At 38.2% G+C, this 25,400-nt stretch overlaps 1 protein-coding gene across 1 annotated transcript; it reads right to left on the bottom strand.

Annotated features, from left to right (window-relative positions):
* Positions 1-6,649: 6,649 nt before the first annotated feature.
* RAB38 (RAB38, member RAS oncogene family) lies at positions 6,650-25,038 on the bottom strand. The gene is made up of 3 exons (XM_068181562.1): positions 24,694-25,038; positions 16,878-17,158; positions 6,650-6,937 (listed from the first exon to the last, which is right to left on the bottom strand). Exons 1-3 carry the CDS (start codon positions 24,896-24,898, stop codon positions 6,785-6,787), a joined length of 639 nt encoding a protein of 212 aa, XP_068037663.1. The 5' UTR covers positions 24,899-25,038; the 3' UTR covers positions 6,650-6,784.
* Positions 25,039-25,400: the final 362 nt, after the last annotated feature.

Genomic DNA, 25,400 nt, shown 5'->3' with positions numbered 1-25,400 from the left:
ACCCAGAACCACTGGTGCAAAATAAAATTTTTGAACAGACTCTAACATTAATTCTTAGTGTGTTCACATGAAAAAATATAACACAACAATTTCTCCATGTGTGAGCATATACCCAACAAACAGTCTGACATTACTATTAAGCAAAGGTTAAAAACCCCACAATGTTGCATTTTTTTGTTTTATTGTCCCTTATTGCCTCTGTTTTCCTAACTCATTTGTGCCTCCAGATCAACAATAACAACAATAATTTGCAATGAAAAAGAAAATAACAGAGAGAAATAAAAGTTAAAAAAAACAAGCAGTGGAAATGAAAACAATTTCTCACCACCAATCAACTGATGCTGAGAAAGTCATCAAGCAGAGAGCCCCACTCCCCACCACTAACCTTCTCTCTAGTTCATTGCTGAGTGAGATGTGACATGGTATGGAATATAGAATCAGAGGATCATGGAAACATAGAATGCTTTGGGTTGGAAGGTTCCTTCAAGATCATCTTGTTCCAATCCCCTTACCATGTGCAGGGACATCTTCAAAAGGATTAGGTTGCACAGAGCCCCATCCAACCTGGTCTTGAACACTTTTAGGGATGAGATGTTCACAGCTTCTCTGGGCAACCTTTACCAGTGCCTCACCATCCTCACAGTAAAGAATTTCTTTCTAATTGCTAATCTAAACCTACTTTTTTCAGTTTAAAGTAATTCCTCCTTGCATTGTCACTACACTTCCTTGTAAAAAGTCCCTCTCGAGCTTTCTTTTAAACCCCTTTAGGTGCTGACAGGCCACAAAAAGGTCACCTTAGAACCTTCTCTTCTCCAGAATAAGCAACAGCAACTCTTTTGGTCTCTTTGATCAGGATGAGCCTCTGTTCTGGTTTTGCCTGGGATAGAATTAAGTTTCTTCACAGTAGCTAGTAGGAGGCTATACGTCCTTTGTCTGAGAATAGCTGGCATTTAAAGAAATTAAAAACCTTAGAAACCTGACAGAAACTAAAAAGTAACAGCCTCAGTCTTAATGATTCTGATAAAAGCTCCTCACCAAGTGTCAAGTCAAGGAGACAAGATGGCACCAAAACCCAAAGAGAAAAATCCTAAAATAAACTAGATATTTTTGGCAAGGTAGCCAGTAAAGAAGCAAAATTCAAGGCACACAAGGCAGAAGGTAAAAACAGCAATTTGTGCCCTAGGAAATTCATATAACTCTAAGTGATAAAAAAATCATGCTGTGTCAGATTTTCATAAAACTTCTTGCTGAGGAAGTTGTCAAGCATCAATGCTTCTTGAATTGGTCCTGGATCAGTTCCAGATATTTCTTTCACCCTGACCCTGGTTTCTTGCTATTCCTTGCTTCCCCATCCATTTTGTTCATCTCCTTTGCAGAATTTTGTATGTGGCTGAAGCATCACTGTTGGAGGAACATCTTGCAGTGGCCCTTTCCTTTCCTGGTTTGTGAAGACTAAACACATGGATTAATGGAAACGGAAGATACATGGATGGATTTACATGGAATTTGCATGGTATAGCAAATTAACCTTTATGTACCACTAGTTAGACACCACTGACTTTTAAACCTTTAACAAAATGCCATTTCTGAAATTTGAACTTTCAAAACTACGTAAACCCTGCAGATGCCAGGTGCAACTATTACCACTTGCTGTGGAATTGAGCTACTATAGCTTAACAGAAAGTTCATTTTCTGGAAGAAACCAGGCAAATACCAAAGTAGAAGAACTTTGTGTTGCTGACCTGCACAGAAGCCTACCAGGAAGTTTTCATTTGCTCAGCTTCCACTTGGAGTAGTGTGCTGTGACTTTTCTCAGTTTAATATCTCATCTTTGTAAACTATTACTGCTGAATTTGAAACATAGGTCACAGAGGTTCCAATCTTAATTAGGCATCTGATGCACTGCAACTGTAAAGGGGATCATTTTCAGGAAATTAACATTCCCAAATTGTGCAGTCAAATATATTTCCTTGTTGAGAGATGTAGTCAGTGTAGCTGCAACTGTGCCACCAAGTACTGGGGATTTGTTGAGGGTCTTGTAGCACCCTCAGTCATGGGGTGTGGGAGTGTCAGGTTGCATCATTAAAAAGTAAATGAAACCAGAATGCTAATATTTTTGCTTTTGTAACAGAAAAGCTGCTGTAAAATAAATACTGTAAAATAAATACTAGATCTACACTGTATGCAATGTCCTCTTTTTTTTTTTAATTAATAAAACAATCTAATCTAGGGAATCATGAAAAGTCAAGTACGTAACACTGCTGCAGGTACCAGCTTGTTCTGACAGCTGAAGAAAAATGAATTTACTTTATCCTAGACATGCAGGTGCCCATTTTACATATTTAGGCCATTTTTTACCCAGTCAGACTTCCAAGAACTGAGCCTGTGGTTACTAATGAGCCTCCAAACTGATGATGCATCTATTTGTGAGCCAAAAATTCTGCCTGGCTACATATGAGGAAAACTGAATTAGCTTATGGCTACTAGTATCTGCCTAGTTTGACTAATGAATGAATTTTACAAATTACTCATATTCCATGCTTTGTCAGAAATACCATCTTTTATTACAATAGAACCTGCGGTCACATGCATAAATATTGGTGCAGTAAAAGATATTTTGATTGGCTGTTTCCTGGCAATTGACACTAAATTAATTTCTCACATATGTTTACCAGTTTCACTTCATCCAGCTAAAAAAGGTGTTTCAAGACGTAAAACAACATTGCTGTTTAAAGGTGGACATTCTCCTTCCCTCTCTCCCTCCCTCCTTCCATATTTTTATAGAGTCATGTAGGTTAAAACAGAAAAAGAGATCTGAAGAGAAAATGCTGATGTACAGCAATTCAAGCTGACTGCATAAAGTACTGTTGGAACAGCTATTCCTGAATAGTAAAATTATTTAAAATACATGATCTAAAAAAAAAAAAAAAAAAAAAAGGGTGAGTAAGAATACCAAAGCCTGATTTTCCTGATTTTCAGATTTCCAAATATCTTTCTACTGAAAGATGAACCTGGTCAAATAAATTATGATCTTTCTGGAATAACTGAATAATTTTCTTTCATTCCATCCATTTTCCTATCAGCAATATGTCTATGCTACCCAAAGTATTTAGGGTCATGAGGTTTTATTTGTATGGAACTTCAATACAGAAAATGAAAGACATTCTATCATTACTGGTGTTGCAGGTGATGTTGGGGGGTGAAGATGTTCAGCCACTGTTTTCTTGGAGTGTTTTGGGGTGATCTCTCATGTCCAGCACCTCCCTTGCCCATCAACCTGTGGTTTAAAGTGCTGGGACATCCAGAGGGGTGTATAGGAGAACTAGAATGAAAATGAATTTGAATTCCACTTTGCAGTACCTTTGTCCATTTGCAAGGCAATAGAGACTCATCATTCATTACTTATTGCAAACAGAAAGGGAAAAAGTTTAATTTTGAAATGGACGTGTGATTGAGATGCCTGGTCCCTGGTGACCAGCAAAGAGGACATAACACAGAGTGCATCAAAAAACCTAAGGAAATCCAAGCTCTTAGGGACTGACACAGTATAATTAAACTTTACATTTCCTGAAAGGGTATTGGCAAAAACTGAGCTCATTAATGCTAAATTAAAGCTTTTATTCTGGCCTGCCTACAGCAACCTCCTCTAAAAAGGCTCTGTTTGCAAGATATTCAGGTTGCATTCACACATTTATTGAGTTATAGAAAAAGACTTGACAGATTTTTATCACTTTAGTACAAATAAAAATGAACATATGTAATTATGTAACCTCCTAAGGAGGACTGATTTTTGAGTCCTTAGTCTGGCAATTGGCCACACTCTGTCCTCCATCTACCTGTGTTGGAAAATCTGCCCTAGAAATGACTGCAGTGGAACCTGACATGACAAACATTATGGAACAGATAATGACCCCATATTTTAAAGCTGATTTATTGCACAATAGAGTGCAGAACAAAAATATCTCTATATGTCATTTAAGTGTTTTATTTATGCAGGGTTTTTTTAATTGCTGTTATATGAGATCTTTAGCCATAGCTCTCAAAGTCTTGTGGAATTTCCCATTATGCTTAGTGATATTGCTAGAAGCCACCAAATGAAGGTGATATGAAGATAAGCAAAACACATTAGGAACTGCTAGGTTTGTTGCGAGTTGGGCATAAAAGTATTTTTTGATGAAATGTCAATTTCCTCTGCTTCACCTGAGACCCACAGATTCATAAGTGAAGTATGAGGCTCAACTCATGAAAAATTAGCCCTTTAGAAGCTATCTGAAATCTAGCACCTTATATTCTACACAGCGTTGGCTCAAGATATGAATAGTTATCCTTAATAAGGCACCCATATGACTTGACTTAAATGATGCTTTAAATTTGAAATAACTGATGTGGCACTAGTTCTGAATTGCAGCTTTGTTGCTGAGATTATTAAAGTAGCGCCATGACATCTGTGCAGCCACAGTTTCCGTTTGCAAACCATCTGCAGCCAATCTGATCAGCCCATGAGGTCACACATTGCTTTATAACCTTGACCAGCTTAACTGAGGTGGAATAATTGAAGCTAATTTTTGTGGCACGGGCAAGCCTTTGATAGATTTAGAACACTAAGGCTTTACAGCACCATGTATTTATGCTAGAGGGCACTCATATTTCGTTCTGAGCAGTATCAGAGCTTGGCATTTGTAGAAAGTGTATCCCCAAAGCACGGCGCCAACAGTAGCTTTCAGGGAGTGCTGTGAGGTACGTGTGTACATAGATCCCTGTTTTACAGATGAGGAAACTGAGGCAGGAAGCTTAAGGTATTTGACACAGATCACAGCAGGAGTTAAAGAATGTTTAACACAGGTATTAAAGGATGACACAGCATTCAAGACAACTTGAGAATTACTCTCAAAAAAGCCAACTCATTATATATATGTATCCATACATCTATGTCTGTGCAGATTAATTCTGGATGCGAATTTTTATTTTTAAAATTAGAGACCTTGCTTTCTTATTCCAAAATTCTGTGAGAAAAATGGAAGGCTTTAGGAAGAGCACATAAAGAGCTATGTCTCTGTTCCTGGTTCTCCAGGGAGTGAAACATAGCTCTTGTCTGCAGAGCCTGTATAGTAACAGAGCTTTTAGTTGCAGAGGCACAAAATCATAGAATCATTTAGGCTGGAAAAGAACTTTAAGTCCAAACATACACCTTACATTGCCAAATAGGATGAATTTTACAGGCACATGAACCTCATAGGTCCCACAGTATAATGTCAGCTTGAGGAATTTTTTCTCTTTTTTTTCATTTTTCCTATGCAGCAGGTATTCACTAGACTGAGAATTGCACTCCTGCATTTCCAGCTAAGTGTTCAGTAAAGTATTGAAGTGACATCTGCAAACATAAGGCAGCGTGTGATTTTGCTTCCTCCCTTCCATGCTGTTACATCTCTCTAAGAAGAGGAACTCATCTCTGAAGACAGCTCCTGCAACTGAGAGTTCACAGCTTAGGAAGGAAAAGCCTGAGTAAGAACAGAAAATGCAAATGATTTGTCTATGGCAGCATAGAGGAAAAGTTTGTCTTGAAGGGGCTTGCAGCCAGATGTCAAGACTTCTTGTCTTGACACACTTCTCTGAATGACTCCACCAACCTGCATTTTTTGTGAGATGCTGAAAATCAACAATTTCATTTCCAGAGTATGGCTCAATAAATTCTTCATATCTTCCAGAAGTGACTCTTAAGACTGTTTCATTTTGCTTGCTTCCTGTGATGATTCATATACATTTTAGAAGAATGTTTTCGGAAAGCAAATACACTTCTACTCAACACAGATGGATTCCTGAAAAGTTCTGCTGGCATCTTAGAGTGTAGATAGTGAATTTTCCCATGAGAATAAACATAATGAAGGGATGCATGTTAGGACTTATAGAATACACACAGTTTAAACACATGGGGATATCTGTGGCATGAGAGAGGCCGGAAAAAAATCAATGTGGGCTTTCCAGAGGAAATGCTGGCTTTACAGAATTGATAACCCTTTCTAAAAACCCTGATCTGCTTACCCAGGAGACTGTATCCCTGACTGCCTGTTTGGTCACCCCTTACCCTTGACTTGTTCCATTTTGCTTCATCTAAGATAATGCTATCAACTATGAGAATGCAACTCCTGAGAAAGAGGGAGCCAAGTCTTGGAAGCTCATCAGTCTTGAAAGCTCAGATCTTCTGGAGAACTGAAGGTTGTGAAATGTTCCTGCATGCTCCGTCCTGTCACTACATCCAGGAGACTGAACTTGCAATTGGAATATTTAACTGTGAACATTCTTGGTGTCTCTTTCTGAACAGCTCAATTTTCATTTTCATCATAATCTTCCTCACGTGAAACAAGATCATTCAAGTTTGAGGGGTGACAAAGAGTGCAATGATGACATTTGCCTGGTCAAGGTATTGAGAAAACAGTCTGGAAATCAATAGACAAGTAAGGTGCTGCTGCAGTCCCATCACAAATACAAATTTTCAGAAACCACATGGCAAAGAAATGGGTTTTGATATCACTGGTGCCACCCAAATAGGAAAACACAGCCATCACCGTGAGTCTTACTTGACCAATAGCCATAGAGAGTTTTGAATAGCTGCTGTCAAGGAACACCTCATAATAAATTTTAGCTGAAAAAAAAAAAAGGAAAATTTAAATATATTTTTGAGAAAATTACAATCTGCTTAGGGACAATGTGGGCAGGTTTGTTTCGTTGAATAAAGTATAAATTGTGAATCATAATTGTTCAGCTCTTGTAATAGTCTGGAAGTCTCTTAGGATTTAAAGCAAGCTGAACAACTGACAACCTTGGAGGAATTCAAGTGTGGTTTTATAATATCTGGTTCAACTGACTGAACTGCATCACTCTCACTAGCAATTATGTGTTTCACCAAGCATCTGGAAGCTTCATTGATGTTTATATTTTCCTGCAAAAGAAAGAAAAAGAGAGGTTGATTAGTCAATAATAACAAAGATATGTTGCATATTTCCTGTGCATAATTAAATTTTTCTCTCAGCAACATCAAAAGTTTACTTACCGTAATAAATAGTTTTCAAAAATTGACTGTGTTAAATTTCCAATTAAAACTGGAGTTTTGAAGTTGGTTAAGTTTTATATATATTATGATTCATATATCTTTTAAAATGTATACAGAGCTGATTTTAAATCACCTCAATCTCTTGGTGATTTGATTGTTTCAACAAACTAAAAAAACAAATGCCAGAGGAGTTGAAAACCAATGCCTGAAGTAAAGCTCCAAAGACCATATCTCACTGCTCGAATAATGGTTACCCAATTCCAAACAGTTAATTACCTACCAGTAATTACAGCCATGCATAGCACTTATTTTTTAAAGACTTTCCCACAATTTCAAGAAGATTTCTGTATGCAATGCTCACAGTGAAATCTGTGATAGACCAGTTTCATTGAATAAATTATACCATCGCAAATTACTCACAAAACAGTAAAAAGGTTCTGTATAATTTGGAGTCCTCCCTTATTTCTTGTTGAGGCTGACTGCAATGCACTGCATCTCCAAAGCACTGATTCAGAAGAAATATATCACCACTGGTTTCATTTGTAGGACAGAAATCCTTACTCTAGGGGTTTAAAATGAAAGCCAAAGCACATCTTTTCCTACATGTGCCTGATCATCAACTGCACATTTTACTTACAGCAGCCCTTACCCTGTTTGTAGAATAAGTAAAGCTGAAACAACTTGATCAGTGAGGCACAGTTCAATGCAGCATAGAAAATAAGCTGTAGAACTGAGTAAATTTTTTTTTTTTTTTTGTAAACAACAGTCACCAATATGTTTGGAATGAAAATTCAGGCTTTCTGGCATAAAAGGCACTCTTCTAGTGTAACTATTGGCATTGATTACTTATTTTACAAGGCAGGAGATAGAAACTTCACTGTAGCTTCAATCTTCTAGGAAATCGTATCACACACCGCATATGGAAATGCATACCAATAGACAGGCATACATTTGTGTATATGCACACACTTCTTTTGCTCATTAAAGATAATGTTTTATTTGCAGCCTACGATTACCCAGGTTTTCAAGTTGAATCATTGAGTCATAGAATAATTTTGATTGGAAGGGACATTTAAATGCCATCTAGTCCCAGTTCTTGAGCATGTGCAGGTCCCTTTGGATGGCAATCTGGAGCCTGCTGTACTGAGGCCATAAACTAGCTATAAAAGAAATGTGTGTGTTTCAGCAGAGAAGACACATTTATAGGAAAATCAAAAGCTAAATGAATGGATTCAGTGAGACCGACTTTGTCCAATCCCCTTGAAATCAATGTCAAAACTCCACAAATTCCATTGTCCATCCCTTTGCACCACAGTAAAGGGCTGAAATCTGTGGATCTAACTAAAAATGTTAATTAGTGCAAAATTTTCACAGTTTTCTCCAATGACATACATTAACTTAAATATTTTGAATGTAAAGAATAACAGGAAGTTGTAAACCCCCAATACTTTAGAGAAGTACATATTAATGTACATAATAACTGCTAGAAAGTAATAGGGGGCTGGGAATCGTCTCTTTACTGAGATGTTAAAATTCTGCTGTATCACATGGCTCTCTCAGAAAAGACTAGAAAATTCCTCAAGCATACACTGAAAACCCTTTTCAGAGCACTGTGAAATTTTATGAAAAAAAACCCAGAAAATGAAAACTATCTCTCAGCACTGCTCAGAAAGCTGAAGCCAAAACAGGATTGTTAAATGTACAAAAACAGAAATGTAAAATCTTTTACATTGCGTTTGTCTTTACTGATGGACTTGTGAACATTTCATTTGCCCATGTGCTGCTTCTGTGTTGAAATGGCAGAATGTGTTTACTCAGTAAGGTGTTATCTAGGATTCTGCCCAAACTGATTAATGTTCAAATGTATTAACAGCAGCCATCTTTGTCTGAGGCTACCATTTTACTGCATTGGGAAAGGGGAAAGGAACCAAGCCCACAATAACATAAAATGGGAATACGTGGACATCCTTTATCCCTGCAGGTGACAGATGGAAATCCATGTGCCAGACATGAGCCTAAAAATGCAGAAGAAAAAAAAAATGCTCCAGCCAGTACTCAAACAAGAAAAAAAAAAAAAATGGAGGGAGGGAGGGAGGGAGAGAGGGAGGGAGGGAATAAAAAGTCCTGTCCTGAGTCTAGAGAGGTAGTTTTTCATCTTTAACATTTATATGAACTCTTCAAGCTGTGTGGATGACAATTTTAGCTGGGGTACAAGGGGAGGAAGAGGAAGGGTGACCCTAGCAGATAGCACAGCCAGTTTTGAGTTTGTGTCTAGCTCAAACCCGCTTCCATGGTTCAGATGACAACTGGCACACAGTATGGATGAGAAGCGATATGTTAAGTCACCTGCTGCAAGGAGCCTGTGGTCATGCCAACAAAGCAACTCCTGCTGTCCCAGATCCCTGCCTTGACCACTTCCTTTCAGATGCTACTACTGCCTTTTGTTACAACCTTAATCCTGTGGTGTCTTAGACCTGCAGATCAGACATTGCTGTATTCTGGTCTGACTAATGAAATATTGATTTCTCCACCTCTCCTCCTATAGTGTGTTTTGCAAAAGAAAAATCTGTATTCAGCTAGGAAGTGAAACAGCTACAGACAGTAGAAGGTGATCTGCTATCCAAACACAGACATCCAGAGGCCTGGTGATTTTAGGCCATGAAGTGTTGAGAGGCAATCAAGGGGAGGAAAAAGAAAAAAGAGAAAATGAAAATCCACTCAAACACAAAGAAGCCAACAATCAGAGCGTAAGATTGGACAGAGAGGAATAATCACAGACACCCTACTAATGGTATTGAGACATGGAAACTGTGTCAATTATACCTGAAAATAAAATGAATTGTTTCAAAAAAGCAAGAAATATAGGTGAGACAGTGGTGTGAAAAAAATATCTTTCAGTGGGTCTCTATGTTGAAATGCCATAACTGTTACCTCCCATATGGCTTTGCCCTACAAAAGAACACCACAGGAATTGTGATGATTGCTGAAGTTAATTTTTTCTCTCCTCTCCTCTCCTCTCCTCTCCTCTCCTCTCCTCTCCTCTCCTCTCCTCTCCTCTCCTCTCCTCTCCTCTCCTCTCCTCTCCTCTCCTCTCCTCTCCTCTCCTCTCCTCTCCTCTCCTCTCCTCTCCTCTCCTCTCCTCTCCTCTCCTCTCCTCTCCTCTCCTCTCCTCTCCTCTCCTCTCCTCTCCTCTCCTCTCCTCTCCTCTCCTCTCCTCTCCTCTCCTCTCCTCTCCTCTCCTCTCCTCTCCTCTCCTCTCCTCTCTTGCACCTGTAGTGCTTGTTATCCAGCCTCCTCTGAGGCCACTTTTACCTTTACTTTGGAGAACCACAGTTCTCCAAACACAGGAGACACTTTGTCTCCCTATATTGCTTTTAAGGCTGGTATTACTCAGTACTGCATCTTTGATGTGTTTTTCTGGACAGCAGCTTTCTATGATAGGGAAGTGCTGCTATGGCCATTTGTCAAAAGGACAAAATGCAGAGCCACATGAATTCTAGTCCAGCATGTGGCGGCTAGTTGGAAAGCAGGAAATAGCATAGGATGAAGTCTTCACATGATAAGGTAAGAATGCAACACTTTCTCAAGAAAAGCTCTTTCCCTAGAGACAGCTTTTACTGCAAGGCCAAAAAGGATCTTACCCACATTATGGTGTCTTTATCAGTCTTGTATTCCTGATTCAGCATGCCAGTCTTTATAAAAGCCTTTCCCAAGCATCTTGCCTTGCCCTGTCCCCTGAGGTGTCTAACCCATTTCTGTGTGGCTCAGGAAGCCCCAGCATTTGATACACTATCCCAGTCAGTGCAAAAGCTGAGTTGTGAATCCATCCCTAAGTTATTTATCCTGCATCAACCTGCCAAAATCTGCCAGAGCAAGGACCTGAACCCTGCTTCTGTGACAATGCCTGACTACTTGTGCCGGTCTTTCTCCTGGCTTCAAGAAGGAATGGAAAAGTGAAAATCAGAACATGCTACTCTTTATTCTATTACCAAACAAAACAAGGCAAAGAAAATAACTCTGACTAATCTCTGAATTCCAAAAAGGAACACTGGAGGACATAAATGAAATTAGTGTTTGCTTTGTAGATAAATCTTATTAAAATATATCCTTTCAAAGGGCACTTTTATGGAAAGGCTAGCAACTGAGGGCAAGGAAAGAGAGCTGCATTATTTAAAACCCTTGAACCGATTGCTATTGGAAATAATGTCTTGTAAGCAACAATCAACTAAAGGGAAAATAAATACATTATTGAATGTGACTCAAAGAAGTACACAAGCTCAGCAATTGTTTTTGATTCTGGATTACCTTCCCCCTCATCTGCCACCTCTACTGCAGATGCAGAACATTAACATTTAGGGCATTCAATTTTAATATGTGAAACAAGTTTCCACAGATTAGACTGGCTCTTAGCTCTTTGTAGAAGAATAAAGGACCTGACAAGTTTTAAGGGCCTGTGTCACTTTCAGATGAAACAATTTTCTTGTTTCTTTACCATGCACGTATTTTAGATTTGACTATCTGGTTGTTTTCTGATAGAATGCTTTTCCTTTTTACATTGACAGTTTTTTCCTCTTACTGAATTTGAAGCTTCTGAGTCTTACCTTGTAAAGCAGGGTGAAGAACAGTGCGTATGCAGGCACAGAGCGCTTGGGGAGCTCTAAATCAGCGCTGCCTAGAGACATGACCTTAGACTACTACTGCTGTTGAAAGAAATTGACTTCCCATAAGCAAACATTTACAAATTGTGAAATATTCAGGTATTAGATGGGAGCCTAGTGAGAAGCTCATAGCTTCCACATTTTATTTCCATACTGCACTAAAATCCAGGAGCAAGGAAATTACCTGAAAGATGCTTTAACCTGCACTCTCCTTGAGCTAGCACTCTGAGGGAATGGCTCCACAGGCTCCCTTAGCAGAACTCCCTGGAAATTGCTGGGAACAGAGCCTTATTAAGATGATGTGCTGTACTCCTGCAGTGGTGTTTCTAGGAAAATGCAGCCATACAAGTTAAAAACCATCTGGATGCATGAACATGAAATTCATGGATGTGAACTGCAGTGACTGCAACTCTGAGAACAAGATCATTTCTGTGATTCAATTCTTACAGCTGGTTGAATATCCTGCAACAAAATTATTTCACTTAATGACTTTGTGATTTCAACAATTTTGTATTTCTCTGGATTTCCAGATTTGGGACAGCACTAAACAATGCATTTCATTAAAGTGATCCAGAGAGCTACAGGACAGATCTAATACCCATAGGATAATCTGAATTGACTCCTTTTAATTACAGGAAACAAACTCTGCAGAGGATTCTGTGCAGAGTGATTGTACATCTGAAATGAAATTTCCTGCCTTAAGTGTCAGCTTTTTTCTGGCTTTATGGCAGAATCTGAAATATTTTTTTAAGACTGTACTATGATATTGGTTAGATGTTTTTTGAGTGAATTAAAAAGACAATCTATGGAGCCACACACCCCTAACTGTGTCTGGCAGTCTCAAATAGATTGCTTGGATTTAAGTTACCAGATCAGCAGATTAGTTTAGAGTGTCAGCCTAATTCAAATACATGCCCAAGCCTTGTTTTTCTTTATGGAAATCAGAACTGCTTATCCAGTTCCTCTGCAAATCTACTGCATAGCTTGCTTTTTTCATCTTTCATAATAATTGTCCAGTCAAAAGAACTGAAGAATCTGTGATTTAAACAAAGCTAGTAGAGCTCGGATTATTCACAGAATTCCCTGGTAAAATAGGAAGAATTAATGTCCTTGATTTTTGAAAGAAAGGCTGGAACAGAGGAGAGATTGACTTTCTGAAGGTAACATAGCAATGGCAAAGAGGACTTTTGATTGCTCGTCCAGAATTTGGATCCTGTAGAGGGTTGGAACTAGATTATTTTTGAGGTCTCTTCCAACACAACTCCTTCTGAATCTATGGTGACATACCATGGACTGCCTGTCAAACAAAAACTGAATAAAGGACATCTTATTATCCACATTTCTTGGAGGCAGAAGCATAACACTGTCCTGGTCCAAATAGGATGTATCCAAATAGCTCAGAGACTCAGACTGCTCATCAGTCTCTAGGTCATGATGTTCAGGAGACAAGGAGCTGTGTACTTAACCTAGTTTTGTAAGGATCTGAAAAGCACAGCTACCAGCCTTTCTGGGTAATTTGGACAAAACATGAATGTCTTTTCATCTTATAGTCTATTGCTGACAGCAGAATTACAGCAGGGAGAAGAGGAACTCAGGCATAATAACAGCACAACAATGGTCAGTTGTAAGGTATTTCAAGTTATTTCTGAATTAGGTACTTTCAAGCACACTCAGTTTTGCCTGACTTGTCTATTTTGCTGCACAAGTTCCATTTTCATTATGAAGTGATAATAAGTTTGAAATTGCTCCTTTTCTAATCCAAGTCAAAAGCTCATCTCTTTGAACTAGGCATGGTGGTGAAAACAGTTTAAAGGCTTGGAAATGTGAGTGGAGCTCTCAGCTGCTCTGGCCATGTTGTGGATAATTAAATGTGTGACAGGAAGAAGAAATTTCCTTCCTTTAAAAGAATGAATCTTTTGCAATGTTTGTGGTCATGAAATTTATTAGAGAATTTACTATTAAGGGTTATTTGGTGACTGTCTGGGGATGTGCCTCTTAGACTGCAATCAATATGGGTGAAGTAAATATGCAGATATAAAAGAGACCAGGCTCACCACCGGATATATGGCAACAGTGTAACTTGTGACTGTACTGTGAGGTGGTGTTGCCCAATAAGGCCCTTCTCACAAGGAAAACCTTCTGTCTTTGTAGGGAGAAGACTGAAAGAGGGTAATTTCCTTCAGATTAATGTAAAAATCAAAACTAATACATAAGACTGCATTAGGTGGCTCCAATATTTTATATTGGAGCCGTTAACTTACAAAAATAGCACCAGGCAATAATACAGTGATTTTTTTTTAATGTAATCTTCCACACTACAGACAAAAGCTTAAAACTTTTGACAGCTTGAAATACGGTAGGTACATATATAGCAAGCTACTTTCTGCAAGGCAACCAGAACAAAAATATGTTCTTTCTATAAGTAATTACCTTTGTTTTTCCAAAATGCATAAATCATATTCAGTTTGCTTTCAAGGCTTTAACATTTCTAAGCACATCTCCAGAAAACCTCTGGAGATCTAATTATTCCAAAATACCACAAAAAGAGAGTTATTACTTATCTGAACTGCTAGAATTGATAGCTGCAATATGATGACTCCTTTGTCCATGCTATTCTGCTTCAGAAGAGTTTCTATTCTCTGTAGCAAACTGAGTTAGTTATTTTTTTTTTTTTTTGGACCCAAGTTCAATTACTTATGATGCCCTAGGCTGAAAGAATACCAGGTATCTACAATATGCAGAATTCTAAAATAGTAGTAATATTAACTTTTGTTTAGAAAAGGAAATGTAAGGTTTCATTTAGAACTTAGATCAAGTGGGGAAATTATTTTGATCTAATTTAGTTTAAATATTTTGATTCTACCATCTTTACTGGAATGACTCTCTGCATAATTTTAAAGTCAGATACCTCCAATTCTGGGTGGAAATCAGGTGTATGGGTTGCAGAACAACAGGTCCTAGCCTCTGGTGTATAGCAGCAGAGAATAGTGTGATAACAGCTGTGTGCCCTCAACTCTCATCATTCCCTTCAGAGTGGCTTTTGAAAGCAAGTCTTGTCATATCTGGATTTTTTTTTCTGTTCCTACATGATTGCATTGTCAATCTGGGGACTGCTTGAGTTTTGGAGTTAAAGAGCCTAAGAAGAATCTAGATATTTACCATGTCTAAAATAACAGGAATTCTTAATTCTATGCAGCTTAGAGAAACTTGGAAAAATTTCCTCTGTTATAACATTAAAAAAAAATTATGTTCTCTATACATCTTTTATACTTCTGTAGTTCTGCCCCAGACTGGCTTCATCATCATCATAAAACCTCTCTGTGATCTTTGAAATCATTTGTATATTCATTTTCTCTCATGACTTGCAATGGCCCTTAGCACAATAAATGTGGTTGTCCTTTTTGAGCTGTGGACATGTGCTTGCTTGCTGCTAATATGTGGACTTCATGGTACAGATTCCATTCTTATAGTAAAATGTAGTTTATCATAAAGAGGAACCTTGGATTCTCTTGGCCTCACCCAACATAAATCAGCAGATGAACCACAGACCTAAATACAAACCAGGTGCTGCACATGAAGGGATAGGAAGTACCCTGTTGCGGAACAAGATAGTTTACACACTTACCTAGACCATCATTTCTCCCTATAAATGGCATCTTAAAAAACAGTGGCTGGATTTGAGACCCATTCAGTAGAGAAGCAAAGACATTAATTACAAAGACATAGAATCATAGAATGATTTAGGTCTTCAAGTCATCTTGTCTAACCTGCCTGCCAGGGCAGGGACATCCTCAGCTAGACTGGGTTGATCAGAACCAAATCCAATTTAGCCTTGAATGTTTCCAGGGATGAAGCATCCACCATGTCTGGGCGACTTGTTCCAGTGTTTCACCATCCTTGTCAAAAAAAATATTTCTTATGTCTAGTGTAAATCTACCTTCTTTTAGTTTAAAACCACTACCCCTTAAAACCACTACCCCTAGGACAACAGGCTCTCATGGCAGATTTGTCCCCATCTTTGTTATAAGCCCCCTTAAGTACTGAAAAGCTGCAATCTCAGCCCAGAGTTCATGCAATGTTTAAGGCAGTCCGGGATATGCTGCTATTCCTCTGCTGTTACTTCTGCTGATTACTAGTGGAACATTTTTTAAATATTAATGCTTAAAGAAGGTGTCAAGACCAGAAAAGTAAAACACAAATATACACCCTAAAATTTCTTATGTACCTTACATAAAGTGTTTAAAAGGTATTAAACAATCAAATGTAGCATTTTGGCTTCCAGACTACTAGAAATCTAAGTTAAACCAGAACCAAACTGCTTACATTTCAAACATCCAAAAGTTCCCCAGAGTTGTCAATGATGACACGAGCTTTCCTAATAGGAGGATACAAACAACACAGTATCCACTGAATTGTTGTGTTCAATCAATATTTCACATGCCAGCTCTCCAAATCCTGCATGAACTGAAATTATCCAAGACATCTCGAATTGATCTACAGTACCAATGTACTTTCAGCTTTTGTAATTTGAAAGTCTGGGTGCCCTTTCTGATTTTTATCTCACTATTCCATGCACTTAGGAAATCTGTACCAAGGCAAAGAATTGAACTTCAGAGCAGCTCATTCAGCACTTTGACCACTGATATTTCCTTCCTCCCCAGATAGGTGATTTTTTTGAAAAGGCCATTGAGAATGAGAGCTTATAACAGTGAACGTTTTACAATCACTACAATAGACTGACTTTATTTCTGGAATCTAAGGCAATGAAGCTATTGTCTCAAATCAGCATTTCTTGGGAAAAGTGGTTATATAAATATTTAGCGATAATATTCAATGTTAAGAATGATGAAAAACATCCTCATATCATTCACAAGAGGTAGCTTTTATGTCTTGTCTAAGGTCATCCTCCTCCCCAGGCTATTGTACAGTAACCTGTTGACCGGGTACATACTTTACTGCTGGCCTATCATATCCCAGCAGCTGTATTTCAGAATGCTGCAATAAAAGACCTAAAAGAAATAGAAATGTATACTATATATATTTAAAAACCTACCTTAAATCAATACCACCAAGAGAGGAGCTTTTCAAGGTGCACATTTAGACCAAATTATCTATTTTAGGAGCTGATTTCTCTGTCCTTAGAAATGTTTGAAAAAAAATGGAAACATTACCTTGGCTGATGTTTCAAACCAGCCCACGAACCCGTTCTCTTTGCAGAACTGATCCATCTTGATGCCGTTGTTCATAAGAACATCTATTCCCTGGTCACATTTGTTTGCTAATAGGACTGCTGGCACAGGTTTGCCATTTGGAAGAACCAACTTAGAGTCCAAATCCTCTTTCCATTTTGTCACTGCTTCAAACGTTGCAGGTCTTGTAACATCAAAGACAATAAACGCCCCCATAGCCTCTCTGTAATACACCCTGGTCATGTTTCCAAATCTTTCCTGTCCTGTAATGAAGAAAGTAGGAGGGGAAAAAAGCATTACCTTGTAAAAATCAGTGCTTCCAGTTTAGGTCAGTATTTCACACAGCAGGTTTTCTAAGATAACATTCCTGAAGGCAGGACTTCATTTTATGAATCTCTGGGAAACTACTCTTTGCCTAAATAAGTACCATGCTAGAATAATTTGTATGAAAATGCAGGAGAGTATTGCATGAAAAAGGAATTTTCAAGCCAACACCCAAGGAAATTTAATGAAGTTCATTGTAAGTGGATAATAAGTGCAGTAAGTGAATAATAAGTGTATGATCTTATTAGGCTGCAGATTTCTCAGTTTGTGGACAGTACCAAGAGTCTTTGGGTACATTACAGGACTTTCAAAAAGTCATAAAAAAATATAGGTACCAGACTGGAAACTCCTTGGTACTATGGTATTTTGTCTAAAACATCTACCACAACTGAACTCCTCATGCATGAAAGAGGATCCTGCATATTCTCATGCAAATGATAATAACCAGCAGTACCATAATATAGTTCTAGAGCCATACCAGCAATCAGAGTAATTACAAGTTTATTTTTATTTTTAAAGCACAGAGGTGAGGAAGGTGAACTTAAAGCCTTACAAACATGGAAAGTTCTCTAAGAAATAGCACAGCAATAGCAATATGAAGAGCTGCATTGCTCCAGTGAAAAGATCTGCGAGGAGAGTTTCATACTTGATCTGTTCAGAAGCATCATGGTTTTATTTGCTGAAATTCAAAGTGTTTTCTGGGAAAGGACAGGATTTTTTAGGAGTTAACAGTACATTAGTATATTCAAACAGGGACATTTGTAAATATCTATCATTTTATATGACTAAAAGTATGAACAAATTAACACATGACATCAGGATAAGACATGTTGATCAGCTGTGGGTTTGTTAATATATCAGCTGTTTTCATGAGAACTCTGAAAAATAAATTACGCAGAACTTTTCTTGAAAATAAAAAATAGATTTTATACTAATGTCCGCAGCAGAGCTGTGATCCAAAGAAGAAACATTTCACAACAATAGCAGTTTTTAAGCAAGGCAACTCCTGTACGTGCTCCCATAGCTGGGAAAAAGTGCTATGGAAATAGAAGCATTGAATGCAAACTTGTTTCTAGCCTTATTTTCTCAACGTGAGCAATTTTGAGTAGGTTAGGAAGACAGGAAGATTGGCAGTCTATCTCTGACCCCAGGAAGGTTATCTGTGGAGAATTTGTCTGATGGAAATTTTGCTGTCAAATATAAGGGAGGGCTGAGAAGGGAAAAGTACCGATTGCTGGGCTTCTAGACCATGCACTTTCACTTAATGTAAATAGCAATGAACCCACTTAGGGGGTCAACACCATCAGTTTGTGATGTTAAACTTTGGTTTTAAGCACTGTGGCAGCAAGGAGACAGTCATTCACATGATACAGAAACCAAAGAAGAAGCCTGTCTTCTCCAAATTCATGTCAAATTTTTTTATCTTAAAGAAACACTGTGTTCTATTGATAAAGCAAGATAGAAATATATTATTTCTGGGAAAGAAGAGGTCATATTCAAAATTTCTTTCGTCTATATTTTTATTCAAATGTCTTATGATTCCTATCAGTGGGCTAATCAGATGAATGGCTAAGTCATGTGCTATTCAATAATGTCCTTGTTGAGAAATTCTTTTTTCATCTGCAAGAAGGTGCCTTCCACCAAAAGCCAAGGTCTGATTGGAAACATGGCAGTGAGGTAAGCAGCAACATACTCAAATAATTTCTGATGGATATTGTATTTCACTGATACTTTATACTTCTCATACAATGTTCTTGAGATGCTTACATTGTGGGTGATATAAGAGCACTTCAACTCAGACCTCACACATATTGATTAGGACACAGATCCTTGAGATAGGTGGGACACAGTGTCACAGAACATCAACTAAATTATTCATTTGCAGCATGAAATAATTCACCATGAAGGAAGTTACTAAAGGAATAAAAGGCTCCTAAATTGTGATCTTCTGCCTTGTAGTGACCAACAAATTTCCGACAAATTGTATGACACTGATTCTTCCTCTGGCTTCCAGCTGCTTTTTCAGATACACAGGATTTTCACTGCATAGAAAAACCAGTATGTTTGTAAAAGCAGCATTTTGCAGAAAGACGGGGATAACCAATTTCCATCACCAACCACTTCAAAGAAAGAGAAAGAATGAAGCTGCATGATTAACTGTCTAAACTGTTTTTGAAGTGGTCTTTTTCTCCATCAGTTATAATTAGTGTATCAATATACTTGACAGAAAGGCATTAGGCCAGTTTGAATGGAAAAGGAGGTGCTTTATAAATCAGAATTTTAGTTTTTTGACCTTTGCATAATGACTTTTATTTAATTTAAATTGTGGAAAAAGCGATCTCTAGTATTTGCATTGAGCTTGGAGAACTAAATAATATGTCTAAGGATGCAGATGTATGCTTTTTTCCACAGATTCTCGCTTACGTGGACAAAATCCTATATTAATAGATGAGGTTCCTAAAACCTTTTTGTTTAGCAGAATTGCTTGTAATAATAGGCACTGTTTGATATATTAAAGATGTCAAAATCTGGCCTTAGGTTTTCAGCAACACAATGTCTTAGGCAGGAATTAGGCTAGAAAATAGATCAACCATTAGGTATTCAATTGTATCTCGCAGGCAGCCTTGAACATTAGAATCTGCTTTACTGCAACACCAACTGGGGAAGATTGGTTTTGCTTTTTACTGGAAGGGTCAGAAGCTTGGGAAATATTTGACATGGCCCATAGTACTTTACTGCATTTCTTACAAGACCACTGGCATTTGGCATCAAACCCCACAATTCCAATGGCCTTTGCCCACTGAGATGGTGCTTTATGCTGGGATTATCAGCCTTAAATTAGATTTAATAAATTAACTAAATAAAGTGAGAGTACTGAACATTAGGATCCCTTTGTAGCTGGAGATTGAGAAGAAATGTCTGATTGTTAATTCAGATGAATCTTACTCTACTTGGAAGCGAACTCAGTGAGACCAAGGTGATAAAGCAGCAAGATTTCTACTAAAGGGAAGCACTCCCTGTCTGAAGGGCATCTGCCTGCACATTTATCCTAATCTCAGTGGCACCTCTGCAGCAGGCAAAGCCATCAGTTCATGGATTTAAAGCAACCATCAGCTGGACTTTCATAGCTTATAAAAATTTACCCCAAATAAATTTGTACAGTAATCTCCAATTTTCACTAACCACTATCATCTCTAAAAAGTAATGATAAAGTGCTGAAACTCAGATAATTTCCACAATCTTGACCACAGCATCTAAAATGGCAAAAAAAATTAAATTAAAAACTGATTGAAATTGCCCAGTGCTGAGTTTTATGATGCATTCTACTTCTTGCCACTGTCCTAAGAGACAATGCTTTTGGGAGCCACCTTGCTTTACAGACAGCCTTTAGCCAACACTGAGAAGCTGGAAACAGTGGAGAAGATTTAAACATCTTTTACCTTTCACTTCAAAATATCTTTCAGAATATTCACACTTGACTTCAAATAATTGTCTTTATGGACTGAAGCTTAAGCAACCCTTGAGCTGATGTTCACCACCCCAGAATGAGGAAAAGCGGGCTGTCAGCAGGACCTGGCCCACAGATTCCAGCACCAATCGCTACGGAAATAAAACCCTCACAGCTAGAGACTTATTTATGTTTGCAGAACAGTAATTTCAAGGTAACTTAGCCTAGAAATCACCATGACTATCTTATTTATGCATATGTGCTGCAATGCTTAGCAGCTGCCGAAAGCCTAAAATGCTGAGGACGTGCTGTGCCTGGCATTAGTGAACAGATTTCCACTTACTCCCCCTGCAGCATAACAATCCTAAAAACTTTACAACTGCAGAGATACTTGTCTGTATCTGTGGGAAGACTACTGCTTCTGAAGGTGAAAGTGACTGGGAAAGGAAATGGAACTGTTCTTTCCCCACAGCATTGGTACAACTGTTTATGAGATGAGAACCAGACTTTTAAACACAAACCAATATCTTTTTAGTAGCAGTGAATAACCCAGCCCACTCAAATGCAGAAGGAGTGATGAAGAGGATGCTGACATGGCTGTGGAAAAGGAGCAGGGAGCAGGCTCTGATGTGCTGCTCTCTGCTCTCTGATGTTCGAAGCTCCTCCCTGCAGTAAATCTATGGCTAAAGCTGGTCTTCAGAGAAATCTCTGGGCTGTTTGGGCACAAAACACAGACAGTAGCACAGAGAGCAGCCTTGTAGAGAAGGGAGTAGCAAATACACCCAGATCTGCTGTCTGCAACAGCTGTTTTCTTCAGAAGCAGTGTGCCAGTCTGCATCTGCAGGGCCAACCCCATCCACAGTAACCTTGTGCAAAACATGATTCAGAGTTTCTTTAAAGCTTTTCTTCTAACAATTTGCTAATGAATTTAAAGGATATGCACACAAAGGCAGCAGAAAAGATAAAGGGATAAAGACAGAAATTGATTGAGGAGCAAGATTTAATGTTGTATGACACAGCAGTAGAGGTGATGGCACACTTTAACAGGAACACCAAAACTAATAATTTGTGACATAAGGTGAAACAAACTGGAATTGTTGTGAAGAAATTAAAGGAAAATTTTATAATGTATATCTCCTTCCACATTTAATACTAAACATTCAGTCACCTCAAACTTAGGCACTTCACTGAATCAGACATAAGGTCATAGATTTTAATGACAGCATGTTGTTACAAACACTATAACATCATATAGCATTAAGGCTAATCCGACTATTCCTGCCTAACTCCCACAGTTTCAGGAATATAGTATGTGTTAAAATCACTGTCTTAAAGTAACAATGTGTGATGCAGAGCTTACATTATCCCTGAATTAATTTTTGTAATACTTAGTTTACCTTGTTTTTTGGAATTTCTCTCTCATCTAAATAAATGCAATTTCAGCCTTTAGCTGTTACATTGTATTATAGTTTTGTTTACAAAATTTAAAAAATGCCAAAAATAATAATTACGTTTAATTAGATGGCACCAGATGAACCAAATTTACTTTTTCTTCTTAAGTATGGTAAGGGTAAAGGAGGCCAAACTGCTTGGTCCTACCACAGCTGGAATATCACTCCTCAAATGAAGTCACCAAGTACATAAACCCTACTAATAATGTAGATAAGCTTGACACTAGTTTTACTCACAATATTTTAAAGAAAATTATTTCTAGGTTGTTAAACAATTTACTACCCATGAAAAGCAAGAAGGAGTACACACATGCTTAGTATGGGGTTCACTGCCTGTATAATGGAGAGGGAAGAGGATATAAGAGCTAAAATAATAGCTGATATGTATATATTTACACATATATAAATATTACTGATATAAAATATTGTCTATGTATTTGAAGAATTTTCTTCAATTCAAGGTGTCCTGCATGCTAAGCCAACATCCTTCAGCTTGGTAACAGACTGAAATTTTATTTCCTTACCCCAAAAGATAAACCTGACCTGATAACAGAGAGTCCATCAAAAGAGAAAGGATGTTCTTAGACCAGAGATTTTATTTTCCTCCCTCTTCTCATTGCCCATTTGTATTTTGCAAATGATGTTACAAGACCAGCCACAGCCAGGAGAAACCAATTCCATTCTCTCCATATTTCCAATCAGTTTTACTTCTCTTTCGTTTTTGAACCTCTTTTTCTCTCACCAGCCAGATGCCTTATGCGTGATAACTTTTATGCCTGCACCATGATCACCTAAATTCAGCATGTTGCTTGCAGAACTTGCTATGTACAGCCAGCAACAGCTAAAGCTCCTTAAGCAGAAGCCATTAAAGCTAAGACAGCAGCTCTTTTTATTACCGACCACTGTCTTGACCTTCACAATGATGCTTTGAATTGGGCAATTCATATGAAATTTAGTACTGTGCTGTAATTCTCTCTGTCATGTGTGATAACTCAGAAAGCATGCTAGTCATTCAGTACTACAACTAGGTGTAATTGCTTTTGCAGCCTGACTGAAAGCTACATCATATGATCTGCCAGCACATGATTAGTAGTGTAATAAATCTCTGAAAAAAGGCATGCAAAATACATTCTTTAAGGCCTTGATTCATTCAGAATTTACTATTAAATGCTTTTTTCTCATGCAGAAATGTTTTTCTGACAGTGTATGTATTTGTTGTTACAATCAGCCACTGGTGAAAAGTAAAATAAATGTTTTCCCCATTATTCTATCTTTTAATAAAGAAAACTGAATGTATATGTATTTAAAACCATAAAACCACAAGACTGTATTAGCATGTGGAAAAGCAGAGTTTATACGTTTTACATAAAGCAGTGTTGTTGCATAAGTTTTAGTACCTCAGTGCCAAATTCAGAGCTCAGACATGAGACAGCTCAGTGCAGCAGAAAAGCACTCCCTCCACTGATAAGAATGTCAAGAATTTTTTCATTTCACCAGTTTTACCCAGTGCTGTTCCAGACCAGATCAATGAGCCTGAGTGGGCTCACAACTCAGGCCATAGGCTGGTACAGTTGTCTAACAGCTAATATGATGTTCACCTTTATTCCCTATTTAATGAAAGTAACTTCTTAATTTAATTGAGTTTAAAATTCTGTCCTTTATGCTGTAATCTAGTGTTACAGTTGTATTTGATTCCTGCATTCACTAAATGAAAAATGATTACTTACAGCATGGGATATATGCCGTCAAGATAAACTTATTTTATGGACTGAAACAAAAATGATTGATTTTCAGATAGGGGGTGGCAAAAAAAGTTGTGTGTTTAATTTGAATCCAAACCAAAAATGTCTGAAGTACTGACAGCAACAATGTCAAATTCTGTGGGTTTTAAGGATGTAAGCATGTGGGGATATCTGGACTACCTTACTCTTTTTCTTCTTTCAGAGGGTAAATCGTCTTTTGTTTTGCTTGATGTTGGAACAAGGGTATTTAAATATGAGTAATTATATTTTTAACAACCAGAATGATTGCCAAATAGAAAAATTTCTCTTCCCAAAACACGTAAGAAGTTGCTTTCATTGGACTGAATGAGGGCAGGTATAAGAGAGTGGAAGAAGGAAGGTATTTTGATAAACTAACTCAGATATACATTATCTTTATTTTTTAAACTATAAAAGTAAGTTTAATCATCTTAGTGAATGCCTCATCTATTCCACCAAATTAAAAAGATTTAACAGGACATTCTTGTTATTCTTCCTCCTATCATGCAAATCTGTTAGTCCAAGGAGGCAAAACTGAACATTGCCAGCTGCAGGGAAACAACTGGGGCATTTGGGGAGAAGTGCCTGAGTCCCTGAATATGTCCAGGGGCTGGGGAGAAAAATCAGCTAGCACAGGTTCCACTCTGATGCTCTGACTTCCCTAGTCTGGGAGTCTGTTGGTTTTAGGGAATGTCCAAAATGTCAAGCACTCCTTAAAGTTTTCAGTTTTCAGATCAATACAAATGAATCGGGGTCTATATCTTGTATTGTTTTTTGATAGATTTACTGGGCAAAGGGTTCTCCTCTTTACTTACCCGCAATATCCCAGAGCTGCAGCCGTACCACAGTCTCAGCATCCCAGTTCAGCACCTTCAAAGCAAAGTCCACCCCGATGGTGGCCCGGTAGTGGGGGGAGAAGTTCTGGTGGACATAACGCTTGATGATGCTGGTTTTGCCCACTCCCAGGTCCCCGATCACCAGCAGCTTGTAGAGGTGCTCCTTCTGGCTGTGCTTCTGCATCTTTCCTGTAGCTGCGGCTGCTCCCTGCAAACTGATTGCATGCTCTGCCCGAGGAATCCTGCCAGCCTGAGGGGAAGAGAGAGGGTGAGGGACTGGGGAGGGAAGGAAGGAGAGCAAGGTAGGTGGAGGCTCTCTCCCTTCCTACGGAAGCAGGATCACCAGGTCCAGCAGGCAGCCCTGCTGGGAGATGAAGTAAGGAGGGACTGGGGGAAGGAAGTCTCCCAGAAAGTTTTGTGCGTATGTGTGTAAAGGTCAGCACGAGGTGTGTCTGGGATTAGTCTGGCTGCTAAAGACTTTGTAGGAAAATTCATGCAAGAGTCCTGTACTCTGTTTGGCTCCTTGCTGAAAGGACAGTGTTTCTGTTGTGCACTAGTTTTACACACAGTAAATTTTGAATCACTTCCTTGGTGATAATATATCACCCAATGCTTGTTTCCAGATGTCTTTAAGATGCCAGTCACTGCAAAAAAAAAAAAAAAAAAAAACCCTGAAAATTCCCCTC

Source organism: Anomalospiza imberbis, chromosome 2 (genome assembly GCF_031753505.1).
Source record: "Anomalospiza imberbis isolate Cuckoo-Finch-1a 21T00152 chromosome 2, ASM3175350v1, whole genome shotgun sequence".
In the NCBI taxonomy this organism is placed as follows: Eukaryota; Metazoa; Chordata; class Aves; order Passeriformes; family Viduidae; genus Anomalospiza; species Anomalospiza imberbis.
This window is presented reverse-complemented; position numbering and strand designations above follow the sequence as displayed.

What these genes read in the sequence shown, in the direction of transcription:
- RAB38 (XM_068181562.1), bottom strand. Translation starts at nt 24,898, where the DNA reads ATGCAGAAGCACAGCCAGAAGGAGCACCTCTACAAGCTGCTGGTGATC. An exon ending in GCAGCTCTGGGATATTGCGG is followed by an intron (nt 17,159 to 24,693) that starts GTAAGTAAAGAG and finishes TCTTCATTACAG; the next exon opens with GACAGGAAAGATTTGGAAAC. An exon ending in GGTTTGAAACATCAGCCAAG is followed by an intron (nt 6,938 to 16,877) that starts GTAATGTTTCCA and finishes TTTCTTTTGCAG; the next exon opens with GAAAATATAAACATCAATGA.